Source organism: Ornithodoros turicata, chromosome 4 (genome assembly GCF_037126465.1).
Source record: "Ornithodoros turicata isolate Travis chromosome 4, ASM3712646v1, whole genome shotgun sequence".
Lineage (NCBI taxonomy): Eukaryota > Metazoa > Arthropoda > Arachnida > Ixodida > Argasidae > Ornithodoros > Ornithodoros turicata.
In genome coordinates, this window is record NC_088204.1 from 79,995,175 (window position 1) to 80,011,972 (window position 16,798).

A 16,798-nucleotide genomic window follows, 5' to 3' on the forward strand; every position below is an offset into this window, starting at 1 on the left:
CTGTCACAGCCACAAACAAGCAAACAAAAAAAGAAAATGTGGAGGATAATTTCACTGTTCCTGTAAAAGTACAGTAGAATGCCTTTACAGTAGACAGGTGTGGGCCAAGCCATAGATTTACTATATCAGAAATTTTATTATATCGGGAGCGTCCTAAAAATCCTTTAAAATGCCCACAAAGGGTACAAAAGACAGTGAAAATGAATGGTAGGGTTTAGTGGGCTGAGTACAAGAACTGTAATGCTTGTAAAATCACTCGTATGGGATTAAAAAAGGCTGGTTATAGAAGGCGAAACACTGAACTAATCCACAATTTATTTTCGCATTCGTTTGTTCTCGTCCACCATTTTGAGCAAACTTGCTTTCTGTACGAGCGTTGAAGTAGTCCACATTCTATGAGGATCAGCCATGCTGTCATAGACACACAACTCCTACATTATTGACAAACAAACACGTGCAAAGTGCACAGCACAAGTGACACAAACAACACAAACGCGTGGAGGCGCCACTGAAGCGATTGAGGGGCGACGACAGCGATGACTGCACGCACAGCTCCACCACTAGACCGAGTTCTCCCCACGCCTGTTTTGGCATTTTTGGTCTGTATCTCGCGTTCCCATGCCTCTTACAGCAGCGACCATGCCAAATAATTTTTACTATGACACGTATCCTGAGTCGTTGTTGTTTACTACATCACTACATTAAGTCATACAAGGTGTAATAATTCAGTCGAGACTGGTGCTTACACGTTTACAATAACGAGGTTTTTACTAAAAGCGGAGTTACAATAACAGGTTTCTACTGTAGTCATGTGTTTGTCAGTTCTCCTGCCGTATCTTTGTGTACTTCGACCTACAATTCCAAGGTCCCGTTAGTGTCAAATTAACTGTATTTTGATGCCTTAGGATACCTCCATCAGTGGCATGTGGCCCATTCCGCCATTTTGGATCCACCTGGGACGTAGTGAAGGACACGGTGCGGAGATGGGGCTGGCCATTGCAGAACATTGTCAGCTTCCTGACCAGCATGGCATGTGCCTTACCTACGGTCTTCATACTAGTGTGAGTGCGGTTGTGACCGGACCACCTTCCGTCTACCTCGGTTCATCCGTGAAACGTTTATTTATTTATTTATTTATACCCTCAAGGCATAGCGGTATCTTACAGTCGCAGACCTATTTTTTGTGGTGATGCACTACGACAGTGTATCTTCTCTGTGCATGAGATGAGGTGAACGGAAGAGAGGTCAGGTGACAAGTGGGAGAGGGGGTGGAGGGGACTCACCGTCAAAAGAAATATTGGGATATATCGGTTCGTTTCCTTTTGTTGCCGATGCCATGTGGGAATGCGCGTGGGTCCACCTCAGACTTGTTTTTTCTCTCGGTGTAAACCAATGAAGGCGTGGCATTCACAAACAGGGAAAGGACAAAGCTGGAAGGATGCGCAGCCCGTTGGCCCTACTTGCAGAGTTGATAGGAGCCAAAAAATATGTCCTAATTATCGAGCAGTTCTAGTTTTTAGTGAAGGGCAAAGATTCGCGTTTTTTTTTCCAAAGACTCGATCCAAGGACGCTTCAAAAGCTGTCTGCTTCTCTGGGAACGGATGTGAGAAAAAGATTATGGCACAATCCTGTAAATGAGTTTCGTCGAGGCACACGGCGATAAGGTGTGATGTCGATTGTGACGCACTGGAGAATGCTGTTGATGCGATTGCTGATGTTATTCCAACAGATGAAACTGCCTTGACTGTGGGACTTTGATCTTTGCACCATTACGAAGAACAAAATACAGAAAACCCTTAAACTTACCCACCATTACGAAGGAAAATGTTTCAGAGAGAAATAGTTAAAAAAAAAAAACATAGTGTAATTCTTCTTTTCGTTTGTGCATAAATTTTGCAGACACAACCTTTGGGTGCAGTGTCGTAAATTTGACTTGCTTTCTCGCTGCAGCATCTGCATCTACTCCTACTTATCGGTGTCTGCAGCCCATCGGCACATGGAGAAGGTTTTGAAGGACAAGCTAGTGCTTGAAGGCAAGGACAAGCAATTCCTCCTAGCCAGGATAACGGAGGTAGCACGACAACAGGCAGCCTCAAACAGGTGACACGAGAGCCCTGGGTACAGCCAGATCAATATCTGATGTCAAACCACTGCATCAAAGTCAGCAGCAAAGTTCAGTTCCAAAGTGCAATTTTCAAACTTTTGGTACTCACAGAAGTTCCTGGACGTGTTCACTGTGATGTTACGGAGCTCACATGGACTAGAATTTTACAGTTTTGCAGTGTTTTAAATTCGTTTATCATGAGCAGAGTCTTTACTGTGGAAGTTGTGAATACTCTCATTGGTGTGCATTGCTCTTTGTCATGTGCTTTTTAATTTAGTATCAAGTTTTTATTTTGTAGTAGGATTGTGCTCTGTCTGTGTTTTATGTCAATGTTTTTATACAAACTTTTTTATATTTCCTTGCGTGATCTCTTCTATCTCACTTTGTGTATCTAAGTCATTTGAGCGTCACCCAGTTCAAACAGTATCCTTAAAATTATCTGGTAGTCTTTCTGCAGCCATTGTGCCTTCGTCTGAAAATTCACATAATTTATGTGTTGTGCATGCGAGTATATTGAACAAAGTATTTTTAATACACTGCATTTGAGCATTTAGTCGTTAAGTGCAGTCCTTTTATTCATTGCATACGAAAAGCAATGACATGTATTTGTGCATTAGTAGTACTTACCTCAAAATACTATCAAACTTCTTACATTAAAAGATATCGAATACTTCAAAGTAATTTTTGCACCATGAATGCAGCTTATTTCAAGATTGCACATATTTTCCCATCATTTTCGTTTTTTATGTGACCTGAAATATGAGCAAAAGATTATATTAATTTAACAATATAAGTTCGTACACAGCACCATGTGCTCATGGTGTACCTGTTATAGTTATTTCCGTTCACGGTTGGACCAGGGGAAGTTACATAAATCTTCATTCCATGACATGGCTACAGTGCACTACAATGTTAACATTCGAGTTACTGAGCAAGTTCATTTCGTGGGGAACAATGTATTGATAAATAAATCTTTGCTTGGTACATGAATCGGAGGGAAATGGCAAAGGTGACAGGCATATGCTGTGAAACCAACTATATAATCGATATTAATGTATGAAATTTACCGCTGTCGGTGACAGATTTTTCAGGTAGCCTTTTCAGATGGGTCTAGAAGGATGCATGAAATAGGTAGAACTATGGAGCAGTTAATGTTTAGTTTTACCTTTTTAGTTAGTGCTTAGTTTAATGTTTAGTTTACACCTCTTAATGTCATAGTGACCAAATTGCTCAATAACTACATGACCCAGACAGCTCGTTGCAGACATGAAGCAGCAAAATAAAAATAAAAATGCACACACACTTAACACACTTGTTTTTAAAACCTAAAAGCATAGTACGATAGAGGGGGCACGTTTATTTGAGTGTGGCAAACTGACATTCGCTCTATGCTCAGTAAAGATTAGAGCCTGAAGTTTTAGGTTTTAACCAGATTCTTCCCCGAATTGAAGGTTGCCTTTTTAGGGTGAAACCCGAATTTTTACCCACAAATTGCCCTCATTAAGACATCCGTACGAATGCACACGAACTCGTTTGGCAGCAAACGCAGTTACATCACCGTTTGTACCAAACCAGTACAGCTGGTTTGAACAACTGAGCCCGATTTCTCCCTGAATTTAGCATCGTGAAAGTTTTTCCGGACGAATTCGCGTGAATTTAGAGCACACGTTTATTTACCCGATTTTTACCCCCCGAATTTAGACAAAAATATTTCCCGAAAACGTCGGGCTCTAGTAAAGATGCGCGAAATACGCAGAGGATAACAGCACCCTATCCTGGGTGCTGTTAGCCGTACAGAGTCGTTGAAATAAGAAACAAGTTTAATAGTCTCACGTTGCAAATTCCTATGTTACATACGCGTATCGAAAGTTTTCATGTCGGCGTCCTGCCGATCGCGATTCTCGCCCTCTCTCCTCATCCCCAGTGTTGCCTCCTGCTCCCAGGATTCGGCTACTCTTGACACCACCGGGCTTCAAAATTCTGCGTCCTCGCAGTCACCCACAATATAGTCCCTGAGCCAGCGGGGTGGACGTATATTCCGACGTGCTGCTCTTGGTGTCCTTGGGTTCTCTGCTGTCTCTGTTGGCCCATGCATTTCTGGCTGTGGTGCCTCCTGGTCTGCGTCTTGTGCTTCCGGTGATATGACGTTATCTGTCTCTTCTGATGTTGACCCGTCATTCGCCGTGTCATCTGGCGCGCGGAAACTGTAGCGCTTGAGCTGGCGTGCTGTTGCTAATCGTGTTTCTGTACCGCCATTGAGTGTACGAGATACTGTGTATGTTTGGTTCTTCGCGTCTAGCACCACATATGGTCCGTCGTACTTGGGACCCAACTTGTGGTCACGAACTCCGTTGTCGTACCATACCTTGTCGCCTACCTGGTGCTTGGGAGTCGTGTGCTTTTCATCGTAACGCTTTTTCATGCTGCGCAGGTATGCTGTTAAGTCTTCAGATGCTGCTTCCCGTAGAGCGGTTACGTCCTCGGCGGAGATGTCGGATACAACGCCCAAGTTGTTGTCCACCGGTTTTCGAGGAGAATAGTTGTAGATGAGTTCGAACGGCGTTTGTTTGATACCTGCATGGTACAAGGTGTTCGAGTCGAATGTGCTTTTCTGCAGGTATGAACTCCAGTTGTTGATGTCTCCGTTTATGTTTTTTCGAAGCGGTTGAAGTATTCTTCCGTTCGCCCTTTCTACCAGTCCGTTTGTTTGTGGTGCGTATGGGACTGTTAAGGTGTGGCTGATGTGACGATCCTGCAGGTAGTTCTGCAAGGCGCTAGACACAAACACTTTGTCATTATCACTGATGACACAGTTTGGTGTGCCGAACTTGCAAACAATGTCTTCCTCGATGAAACGTATGATGTGCGTTGTCGACTTATCGGGTACAGCCCGTGTGATGATGAACCTAGTGTTCACATCGACTGCCGTGATGATATATCTGTTCTCATCAAGCGTGTTAATCGGGCCGATATGGTCCATAGCTATGCTCTCGAAGGGAACCTCACTTGGGAGTCGTGGACTTAGAGTTCCTTGTTGAATCCCCGTTGCATGGTTGTAGCGCTGGCATGTTGTGCATGTCTTGACATAATTATTTATGTCACTGTTCATGTTTTTCCAGTAGTATTTCTTTTGTATGTTTACCCTCGTGCGCAGCGAATCGCCGTGTCCACTTTCGTCGTGGTATGTCTTCAAAATCTGAGAGCGCAGTGACAGAGGTATCACTGTGTGACGTCTCTTTGATCTTCTGTCGTCTGATACGTGCATAAGAATGCCGTTTACAACCTCATATTCGGCGTTGGTTATGTCCCTGTTACTGCCTGGGTCTTCCAAGCCGTTGATGATGGGTCGAAGGTCATCGTCCTCGAGTTGTTTTTCTCTTAGATGCGTGCTGCCAGCTTGCAGTACATATATCGCATTTACCTGTCGTGGTATTCGGGACAGTGCGTCTGCGATAGTGTTGTTTGATCCGCGTGTGTGGTGGACTGTAAAGTTGTATGCCGCGAGATCCATCACGATGCGAGCAAATCGACGGTTAGGATCCTTTTTTGACATGATGTGGGCGACTGCCCAGTTGTCCGTGTACAACTTGAAGTTTTGCAGTCCCTGCAGATATTGGTGAAATTTGTTCGTTATCGCCCAATGTGCCGCGATCGCTTCGAGCTCCGTGGAATGCTTGTGCTGATCAGACGCTGACAACATACAACTAGCATATTCCACCACTCGTTCTCTGCCGTTGTGTGTCTGCATTAGTACTGCTCCCAGTCCAGTGTATGATGCGTCGACATACACTTGTGTTGGCAATGTTGGATCGAACGTGGCAAGCACGGGTGCTTGTAAAATAGCACTCTTGAGACTGTCCATGGATTTTTGGCACTCATCGGTCCAGGTGAACAAACTGTCTTTCTTCGTGAGAGCTGTCAATGGACGTGCGATCTGTGAGAAATTTCTCACGTATTTCCTGTGGTACGATGCCAGTCCAAGAAATGATCGAAGTTGAGTTTTTGTTGTCGGAGTGCTGTAGTTATCGATGGCCGCTGTGCGACGTGGATCTGGGGTTATCCCATCGCTTGAGATTATAACGCCAAGGAAGTCGATCTTGGGAACAGCGAAGACACATTTCCCGAGGTTGATACGGAGTCCTACCTGTAGTAGAGATTGCAACGTTTTGTCCAACATCAAGAAGTGTTCCTCCACTGTGTTTGTGAAAATGCAGATGTCATCTATATACACAGTGACCTTGCCGCTGTCGATAAGTTCATTCAGGCACTCATTCATGGCATACTGCATCGTGGCTGGTGCTGTGCACAAACCGAACAACATTCGCAGAGGTTCATAATGTCCATGGTCTGTGATGAATGCCGCCTTCGGTACATCCTCTTCTCGGATTGGGATGTTTAAGAATGCCTTGTTTACATCGAGTTTCGAGTAAAATTTGAATCCCGAGGCTTGTCGGATCAAGTTGTCGATCTTTGGCATTGGGTAGGTTGTCTTGAGAGTTTTCGCATTCAGAAAGCGATAATCCACACATAGCCTTCGTGGAGTCGTTTCATGTTGTGGTTGGTCCACCACAATTACAGGTGACGCGTATGGTGACTTAGACTTCCTGATGATTCCTTTTGCTAACCAGTCGTCCACTTGGTCCTTTATGAACTTCTTGTTCATTTCGCTTGTGGAGTACGGTTGCATTCTTACAGGTCTGTCGTCTGTCAACTCGATGGTGTGCTTGACAGTAGAGCACAGACCGAGTTCTCCGTTTGGTTTCGTGAATAAGTCCTTGTTCTTGTGCAATATACGTTTTAGCTCGTCCAGCTCTGTGTCGTTGAGTATGCCAGAGTTTGGCATTTTCGTAATTGTTACACTTATCTCTTCAGCTGGTGGGAGATGAACAGTGTGCCTCGCTTCTCTGTTGCTGTCCTGCTCGCCTGTGTGGACGGCCTTGATTCCTCCTAGCACATGTAACAACTTCCGTCTGCTTCCTGGCTCCGTTGGTGTATCCCTTATCTTGAGCTCCTCCATAGTGGGCTCGCCGTCACCCTTTGGGGCTGAACAATGTTCCCATGACGTGGGGTTCTCCCTGATGGCAGATGCTTGACCTTCAGTTTCAACCACTGTTGGTGCTGTCATCCTTATGCAGTTTGAAGACAAAGTTTTCGCTGGTGTAGTCAACTGTAATGGAAAGTCTCCCTTTGCCGTTTGTTGCCTGGGAATCCATTCGAACGTGTGGTTGCCCTCTGTGAATCGTTCAACGTAATCGAATGCAATGCATTCGCGCCAGTCCAGTCCCACAATGACTGAGTGTTGCAGGTTGCCAACAACTCGTGCTTCGATGGTCGCTGTTGCTCTGCCGATCGTGACTGTGACTTGTGTGCATCCGACAGGTTGACGTGCCTCACCGAATGGACCTTTGAGAACGGTGTCCTCATCCTTAATGATTTCGAAATTATGCTCCAATGCGAAACTTTCAGCTATAAGTGTAGCTGCTGATCCCGTGTCCCACAACGCAGGTGTCGTGACGCCATTCACTCTTGCCGGTAACATTATCGTTCTCACTGGTGATTCTTGGCATGTGGCCACGATGTTGTGTACCTTCTGTTCGTTTTGTGGCATACTCGGAGGTTTATGCGGAGTCCGATTTTGCCTGCGGAGTGCTGCTGCTGCCTTCTGTTCTTCAGAGCGTAGGTCAGGCTGTGTGCAATCCTTTGCCCTGTGGCCTGCGGTATAGCATCTGGCACAGGTGTCTGGTGACAGTCGGGTTGTCGGTTTCGTCACTGTGTTTTTCTGTTGTGGTGGTGTCGCTGCTGCGGATGAAGGCTTGTCCACGTTGTTTGTAGGGTTTCCATCTTGACGATCGAGTTGTCTTGCATATTGGAGGAAATCAGAAACAGTGCCTTTCCTGAGATCATGAAATGCAGACAGCATTGGCTTGTAGGCTGTTCCCGAAATCCCCTCGATAAGCCAGTCGACAATGTCAGCGTCGGACAACGCGTACTTTCCCCGCTTTATTCGTTGTAGCCTTGAGTACATGTAGTCCACCATGCCCTCGTTTGAACGTTGCCGTCGTGCATTTACGTGCTCGACCCACTGTCGAAAGAGTAAAGGCCTGTCGAACTCACTCTTCAGCGCAGATTTCCATTTGTCCCAACCTGCGATCTGCGTCCCTTCCGTACGTTGCCATTCCAACGCTCTTCCCCTCAGACGCGATATGGCCGCGCTTAAAGTGGCTGTCTCACTCCAAGAAGAACGGTTTCGCATTGATTCGACAGCGTTGCACCACTCGCCAAAGTTGTCGTTGTCCGTTCCGCTGTACAATGGCAGCGTCGATGTCATATCCGGAGCCGTGGTTACGTTTATCGGCGTGGTTTGCCGTTCTAGTAGACGGGCAATCATGTTCATTGACGTTGCGAGGGTAGCCATGACTTGCGATGTCGGAATTTCGTTGTTTACTTGCTGTGGCGGTCGTAAGAACGGTGCGTCGTCCATGCTGTCACTCCTCGTGGTGTCCGACCATGCCTTCTCGGTTTTGACTTGAGTCATATCGAGGTTGCCGTTGTTCTCACCGTTGTGATTCGTAATCCTCGTCGCCATGTTAGCCGTACAGAGTCGTTGAAATAAGAAACAAGTTTAATAGTCTCACGTTGCAAATTCCTATGTTACATACGCGTATCGAAAGTTTTCATGTCGGCGTCCTGCCGATCGCGATTCTCGCCCTCTCTCCTCATCCCCAGTGTTGCCTCCTGCTCCCAGGATTCGGCTACTCTTGACAGTGCCCAGGTTGGGGCAGCGTTAACTACAGTGAACCCGCGGATAGCGATATCGCGTATAACGATATCCCTCGTACACCGATGGTTTATGATTTTACCGTCAAAATATACATTGTTTCTATGGGGAAACGACCCGCGTACAGCGATGGAGACCGTGGTTCGAGTACTCGTGTAACGATGTTGGACGCTGTCCCGTGCGCGTAAGCTCGCGGCGAAACTCTCCGCGATAAGATACAGTACAATCTCGATGATACGCATCTCACGGGGTAGCGGAAAAAATTCGTATCACCCGAAATTCGTATCAGAAGAATTCAACCAAAATAAAAATTGAGGCAAGAAAATAGACAGCGACTGTTCATTTTTCAATACTGTTAGTGAAAGAGGTCGGTGGTAACGGTTTTGTGTCTCCGTATTTGGCCAATGCTGCTCAAATTCGCGAGATGATTCAAAAGGCCCAGCACGTGCTTTCCACCCGCGAGTCGCGCGATAGTGTTCTAAAGCGAGCTTCTCCTAAAGCATGCAGGCTTTAGGTGAAGCCGACTTGCGGAATGGTGACGTGTAGTGTTGCCTGAAGTTGTCCGTTCCCTCCACGAGTTCTGGTCGCTGTTTTTTTAACATCTGTTTCTTTTTCTTTTGCTACACGCGGGGTGGCGCGCGACTTTTCGGGGACGCGCTATTTAGGTCAACCCTCGTTTAACGATGTACCCCGTATAACGATGGAATTCGCGATTACCGTCAATATCGTTATACGCGGGTTGCACTGTAATACGTGCGCGACATTGTCCAAACATGTGAAATTCACGAAATTCATGACCTGCCATTTTTGAGATTAGTGGCCTTATGCACCGCACATGGGAGCAGTTCTCAAGAGGCCTACTAGCCAGCGACACCAACTCGGAACAAGTTATGGACGACAGTGAGCATCATGTTATCTTTATCAACTTTATTGTCTCATTTGGCTCATAATTGAGTGGCCCTTAGAAATATTTATATACAGATTATTTAAAAGCGGAGGTTCCACATGTTCAACAGTATCATCGTGAAGTGCATGGTTTCATTGAAGGCAGGGATAAAGGCATAAGTAGATATATATATATATATTATTTTGGGGGGTATAACAGGCATTATATATTTATATATATATATCTGGGTGCAAAGAAAGGCATTTGTCGTAATATTGCATGTACCGCGTCGTACACGATGATATGTCAGGTTAAGGTACTTGTAAATCACTCAGAAAGATGACACAAGGCACGCAATGTATTGTATTTACAGAGTATGTTGTATATAGAATGTGTTTTATGTGAAAGATGCATAAGAGTCACACCAGGCTATGTACATATATGCGCTACTATCTTGTGGTCCAAAAAAGGTTAACACATTTATGTGTGCACATGTGAGTGCAATGAAATGTTAAGGCAGGGGAAGAAAAAGTGGTGCAATGTTTTTGGGGAAAGCAAGAAATGAATAAATACTGGATTTTTCTTGATCCACGAATTTGGAGCTCGTGAATGTATACTATATGATAATCGCCGGAGAATGTACCTAACAAGCGGGTTGCTTTTTCACGCTAACGTGAATGAAGTACCACCTTACCGGGGAAATGGAAGAGTACCCTGGAGTGGTAATGGTAACTGGTAATGTGGAGTGTTCGCTAACTAGCATGTAATTTAGTATTTGCTTTGCGCAGTCAGAGTTAGATGGCAGTTCCGTAGGTATGGCGGCGAAGCCCTCAAACAAGCATGTGCACATGATCCCGCATTCCGTTTAGTACCGTGAATTTTCGTACTCTGGGCTCATTCTCGTCGAACATGTGGCTGCTGACTAGCACAAGTGGTGCGATAAAATCTGATTAATTTTGATGCCGTATTGTTGCGGAGTTACCGAAGAAAGTAATTTTTTTTTTAAATGCAAATATTACTGGGCATGTTGGCCAAGAAACTTTCACTACTGCGTGTGCGAAGCTGTTTTAAAATTTTTGTGCCGTTGTGTGGAGGCTTGAAGTGTTACGCCACAGTATCATAGAATACTGTAAACCATATCAACAGGATTCCACTGTCTTTGCAATGATATCAAACTGACAAGTTGATCAACGTGGTCTAGGTTGTTCTAGATTTCCTTTCTTTGTCTGTCGTCACACAGTGCCTTCTGGTTCACATCACTTGCATAGAAACACTGGCACCACCCTTGTTGGACAAATATCCGATGGCCTTATTGGTACACACCAAAACTGAGACTGACCAGGAGCTGTGAATGGAAGTCGCTTCGGTTATATATTGATAAATGTGTCCTGGATATTGCACAGAGACCAGAGTCACAAAATCGGAATTAACAGGACCTCATAAGATTGGGTAAGAAAGTGAGAGAACTTTCATTTTTTACCATTTCACTTCATTTCAGTTAGAATTTTTATGTGTAGCATTCACTCAACAGAGCAAATTACCAGTGTGCATAGTTAAAGATGGAGAGCATACATGTAAATTTGATGCCTGATTTGTTTTTGTTTTTTTTGTTTTTTTTTCACCTTTGCTACTGTGCAATTTGTAGGCAGTGCTCTCTGAACAAGGGACACTAAATTTTTATACATTGACCAAGAAAATTAACATTTGTTTTGTTTTAACTTTGTAACAATATATGGGTTGTACACAAGTACGAGATGATGAGAGTATGAGAAGTTCAAGACTTGCAAAAGTTGACAAAGGTTAACTCTTTCTGGTCAAGCCGAAGAAAACAAAGTAGAAATAGGACACACAGTAATTGTTCCGTATGGTTTGGTAGCATACTGCCCTTCAAACTCTTGTCCACACCACAATAACGGGCAAACCAAAACATGGTAGCACGTAAACTCAGTTCATTCTGTCCTTGCGTTTTCAAATGCTGGTCCCATTTGAATATACACATGCACCGTACTCTGTAAGGCTTTTCCAACACTAGTTGGACAGAACTGCCCCTCACATGTTATAGCCCACTGCTATAAGTCACCTCCGTGTGCAGGAAATTAAAGGGACAGTCCGGAATCGTCGACTTATTTTGAGATTATAGTTATAAACGACTAAGTTACGTTTAGATTTCATGCGCAAAATTTCATCCATGCCACACCAAAAAATACCACGTAGAGCATCGTAATTTTTGAGAAAAACAAGAAAAATGGAATCTTCACACCCGGTTTTGGTTTGACGATCATGTAAGCATGAGTTCCTGCGTCCTGGTTTTAACATTTGATCAAACAAAATCAGCAAGTTTTGTCTCGAGTCGGCTTGGTAGTTCGGAAAAGCATAAACCGAAAGCTACTGACAGTGACATCGTGCAGCTATATCTAATTACCCGCAAATTTAAGTGCGATATTTTGTGCCGCGACTAATAATATAGTAAGAAAGCGTGCGCTAGCTTTTGTTTCTAGCTTTTACGTAAACCCTGACCGTCCCTTTAAGGAGGAGGCTGTATCAACAGCTGCAAAAGGGGAATATCTCAAAGGACGAGCCTTACTTTGTGAACTCAACCAAGCACTCCAAGGGACGTCCTGATTGGGCTCCGGTTTGGACTTCCCGTAGGTACTATTACAAACGTATTGCCGGCATAGCACAGACGTCGGATGTGAGAGTGTCTGTCAAAAGCACCAGTGCCAGTATCTTACGGAGAGATAGCATCCTAATGACGATACTGACTTAAGTAAGTTACTGCATTGGAGAGAACAGCTTTGTGAAAAAATATTACTTGTTCCAAAGCAGGTATGATGGTATAAAAGTTCTATCGTGCCCTCGCATGTTAACGGTTCAGGTATGTAACTGGGAGCATTCTTACAATGGGAACACCTTCATCTGCCTGCCAAGTCGGATATGCAACTTGGAAGTCGGTTCCATCTACAGGTATGGTCACTGATGTGGTGGTCATCAGTAGCGGCTAAGGTCGATGGTCGTGGGGTGCATTTAAAAAGAAGCGAGGTGCTTTAGAATTAAGGGTGGAAAGTATGTACACAGTATGTATGATGCGAATAGTACTTGGTGCTATTCCATCTGTGCACTTTCCTATAGCTCTTTCACTTTGAAATGCCTGTATGTACTTGTCTTTTGTTCATGTGTGCTTTATGAATTTCATTCCTGCTGTTGCTTTGCCACAGATTTAACATGTATATAATTGACAGTATTGAAATGCAGGCACAGTACACATGAGACTACAAAGCAGTGTTCATGTGCTACAATGGGAAAACAGTTTCTCTGTTTCAGTATCTGTTTTTTTTTTTCACACTTTTACGAGGAACAGTAGGCACGGTGTACATTATTTTGTGACTTCGCAAATGTCCCTGGTTCATTATTCCACAGCGAAGCTATATTTTATGTCGCCAAGTCTTCCGTTTGCTTTTTTGTCCTCAACTTGTATCACATTTCACCATGTAACATGAGCCGTGCTATCTTCTAGCACAGGGCACAACCTGATAAGATATGCTGATTAAACTTAAACGGAACAGAAGTGCGATACATATATCACCGCTTACTGGAAGTAGGTGCACTTGAAGGAAAAGTAACAAGTATGGGCACGGCAAAGTGCATTGTACATATTTGTGCTGGCGATGGAACATGAGGGAAAAAAGGCACAGCAGACGACGCTTCGTGAGGCGTCCCCCTTTCAAGTGTCGTCATTCCTTGCCGAGTGAGGCTGCTGCCATCTGGATCAGTTTCCGAGTCGACTTTTTGCGGCTGCTACCCAGTTGTCCATTGCTGGGGGAATTGAAACGAGAATTGTTAGCCAAGCATTCGGGATGTCACACTTTTACTGAACATGTACGTAAGTTACTTCATGCAGTCGACGCCTATCGTTAGTGCAGGAGTTGGGGTATCCATAATACTGTGAACTCTCGTTAATATGACCCCCGATAATCTGACATATGCGCTTTACGAGGGACTTTCTACTGTGGAACAATGCAGTGAAACCTCTGCAAATCCCCCCCCGTTAATATGACAATTCCGCATTATGACCAAAATTCTGGGGAACGACCACGGTCATAATAACGAGAGTTCACTGTATAGCAATGAGAGCTGAAGCTTTTGCATAATATTATGCAAAAGCTTCAGCGTTCATCGCTATATTGTTGGTATCATTATGCTACTGTGAACTCCGATGATGATTATGAGTGTTGTTGTATTTCCCAAAGGCTTTGCGTTAGATTCCACTCCAAAACGATATTTCTGGTCATTTAGAAATGGGGGAGGATAAGAAGGAAATTGGAATGAGTTTCTGTGGACTCGACGCACCACAGGTATCCTTTTGTGGATTGCCATTCTTTTACTGAAATATGCAACTTGCCAGTATGGAGCCTTAGTGGTGCCTTATTTGTCCTTCAATTTTGCAAAAACGATGACGCATCGACAATGGCCAGCGTGACTGGGCTCCCCGCCACGGACGTCACGAACCATTTTTGAAGGTGACACGTCTCGCCAGAGGCCAGTAATTTTTAATCGCGGGAAACCCCGAAAAAAATCGCAGACAGCAGGACCGGTTACGAGATTCGATCCGCCATATCCCATTTCGCCCGCACCAGCAAAAACGATGACGTATCAACAATGGCCAACGTGACTGGGATACCCGCCACGGACGTATCAGTAGAGAGCTGCAAGCGGTGTTGTGGGACTTACAGCTTTCCAGAGCCCTTGTATTTGTCGATATGGGACCACAGAGAGGAAAGAAGCGCTGAGACGTCATCTAAACTATATTCCTCAACCATATCTTGCACTGTGCGCCCCAGTGCGTCTTCCAGGCCCAGGTTGGCACCCCACGACAGGAGCGTTTGTACACAGTCGGCATAGTTGCTGAAATAGAATAGTTGCGTAAATCTACAGTTGATTGGGGATCTTGAGGTGTGCTGAACTATAACTAGACCCTGAAGTTTTAGGGTTAAACCCGATTTTTCCCCGAATTTGCACCCCGAATCGAGGTTCACCGGTTTAGGGTTAAACCCGATTTCTACCCGCAAAACTGCACCTAAGCTATAGGCACCTCACGGCAATGCCATACTAATTTTTCACAAAATACACGGTTGATCTCAACGTCTGATAACTCTGGATAGGCTGTACAACGAACGTTTGTTCGACAACAGAGCCCGATTTATCCCCAAATTCAGTCCGATGGTAATTTTTCCGCCCGAATTTGCATGAATTTTCGACATCAAGTGATTGACCCGAATTTTACCCCCCGAATTTGGTAAAAAATAAAACCCGAAAACTTCAGGGTCTAACTATAACGTTTGCGCTCGGACTTACTTTAGAGCGGCAAGGTGAAGTGGAGTAAAGCCGTCTGCGGTAACGCTATCGACGTCCGCTCCCACCTTTAGAAGCACCTGCAATATGACACAAAGGAACGTCGTAGAAAAGTAGAGGGAGCTTTGCTGAACACTTTCGTAATCTAGTTGTTGCCTATAACGGCTATTCAGCGAACTACTTCAACAAATTGAAGTGTATAGAGTGCTCAACCACAAAACGGGTCTTGGAGCTGCTCCGGTCGCGCTGTCACGCAGTGTCCTTATACTCTCATCAGCCTGCGTTGGCGTAGCCAGAGGGGGAGGGAGGGTGTTCAAATCTCCCAAAATCGTGCCATTGGTCGTGCATTCAGGAGAGTGTGACCTACTCCATGAAGTTCCTACACCATGAAAAGTCCCCGTAGAACCTCTACCGAAATATTTTCTGACTACACCACTGTCAGCCCGCATTGTACAAGGGTCGTTCCAGGTATGACCGAGATTTTTGCCCGAGGAAAATCTGCGAGTAAATGTAATGAAATAAAACTTTTAAAGGACGAAATGCGATCCTTCTCGGGTCAGCCGCACTTGCAGCAGCGGCAGCTATCGTACGTGGCAGCGAGCAGTGTATCTTGCATCTGTGGAACAGCTATGCATAATCAAGTTCCTTGTGAAGGAGAACGTCGAAGCAGCTGAGATTTTGCGAAGATTACGGGCACAGTGTGGGGAACAAACGATGTCAAGGGGAAGAGTGTACGAATGGTGCAGACAGTTTTGCGAAGGACGGGATATGGGGTCGAATGAACCACGTGGACCCCGGCCTTCGTCCGACTGCAGTAACGCCAGTGAACATCGCAGGCGTTGAGCAAGCGATCCTCGAGAACCATAGCGAGTAACAGTTCGGGACATTGCAGCCCAGATTAATATCAGTGTTGGAAGGGTGGTGACAATCATTCACGAACACTTACTGTTCCGCAAAGCATGTGCGAGATGGGTTCCCCCTACACCTCACTTGTGACCAGAATGCAGCGCGCATGGCAGTTTCTGAGCAGCTGCTGAACAGCATTCAATCCGAGGGTGAAGAACTTTCGCGGTCAATCATCGCATGTGATGAAACCTGGATGCCTCATTTCACCCAAGAGACAAAAAGAAACCAGCTCCGGTGGCGCAGCGGTAACGCGTGCGCTTGGAGACTGGGAGGTCCGCGGTTCGAATCCGCGGGCCGGCTGTGCCGTCTGGGGTTTTTCCTGGGTTTCCCTCAGATGTGTAATAGGCGTATGCCGGCACAGTTCCCCTGAAGTCGGCCCATGGACGCAGCTATCCTCCCCCCGAGCGGATTCCGCTCGGTCTTCCACTTCACTCTTTCCTCTCCTCCTCTCCACCACCTTTCCCTTCCCGAGAAACATGCCGCCTAATCAGGCAGGCAGACCTCTCGGGTTCCTCCCAACGACACTCCTCCTCCTCCTCCTCCTCGACAAAAAGAAGCAGCATGGAATGTCGACATAAGGCTTTCCCACCGCCAAAGAAAAGCAAGGTTCAGCCGTCAGCTAGGAAGTTCATCGGAACTGTCTTCTGTGACGTGCGGTGTGTCATCCATGCGGTCTTCTTGGAGCAAGGGTCACCATTAATGCCCAGTACTCTCCAGGTCGATGAAGGGTGCCGTGCGAAAAGCAGTTCCCAAGAAAATGCCCGAGATGTTGTCC

At 45.4% G+C, this 16,798-nt stretch overlaps 2 protein-coding genes across 3 annotated transcripts in view; one reads left to right on the plus strand and one right to left on the minus strand.

The window, feature by feature from the left end:
- LOC135392059 (transmembrane channel-like protein 7) overlaps positions 1 to 10,355 on the plus strand; it is a 33,049-nt gene extending 22,694 nt beyond the window's left edge. For both annotated transcript variants that reach the window (XM_064622700.1, XM_064622699.1), the window contains 2 exons: positions 906 to 1,061; positions 1,951 to 10,355. In XM_064622700.1, coding sequence (XP_064478770.1) covers positions 906 to 1,061; positions 1,951 to 2,104 — 310 coding nt within the window. In that variant the 3' untranslated portion in view covers positions 2,105 to 10,355. The remainder of the gene's footprint in view (positions 1 to 905; positions 1,062 to 1,950) is intronic.
- The window catches only part of LOC135392060 (uncharacterized), a 79,533-nt gene continuing 72,535 nt past the window's right edge, over positions 9,801 to 16,798 (minus strand). The window contains exons 17-19 of the mRNA XM_064622701.1: positions 15,121 to 15,197; positions 14,497 to 14,670; positions 9,801 to 13,581 (exon numbers count right to left, since the gene is read on the minus strand). Of these exons, the coding sequence (XP_064478771.1) occupies positions 13,500 to 13,581; positions 14,497 to 14,670; positions 15,121 to 15,197 (333 nt within the window). The 3' untranslated portion in view covers positions 9,801 to 13,499. The remainder of the gene's footprint in view (positions 13,582 to 14,496; positions 14,671 to 15,120; positions 15,198 to 16,798) is intronic.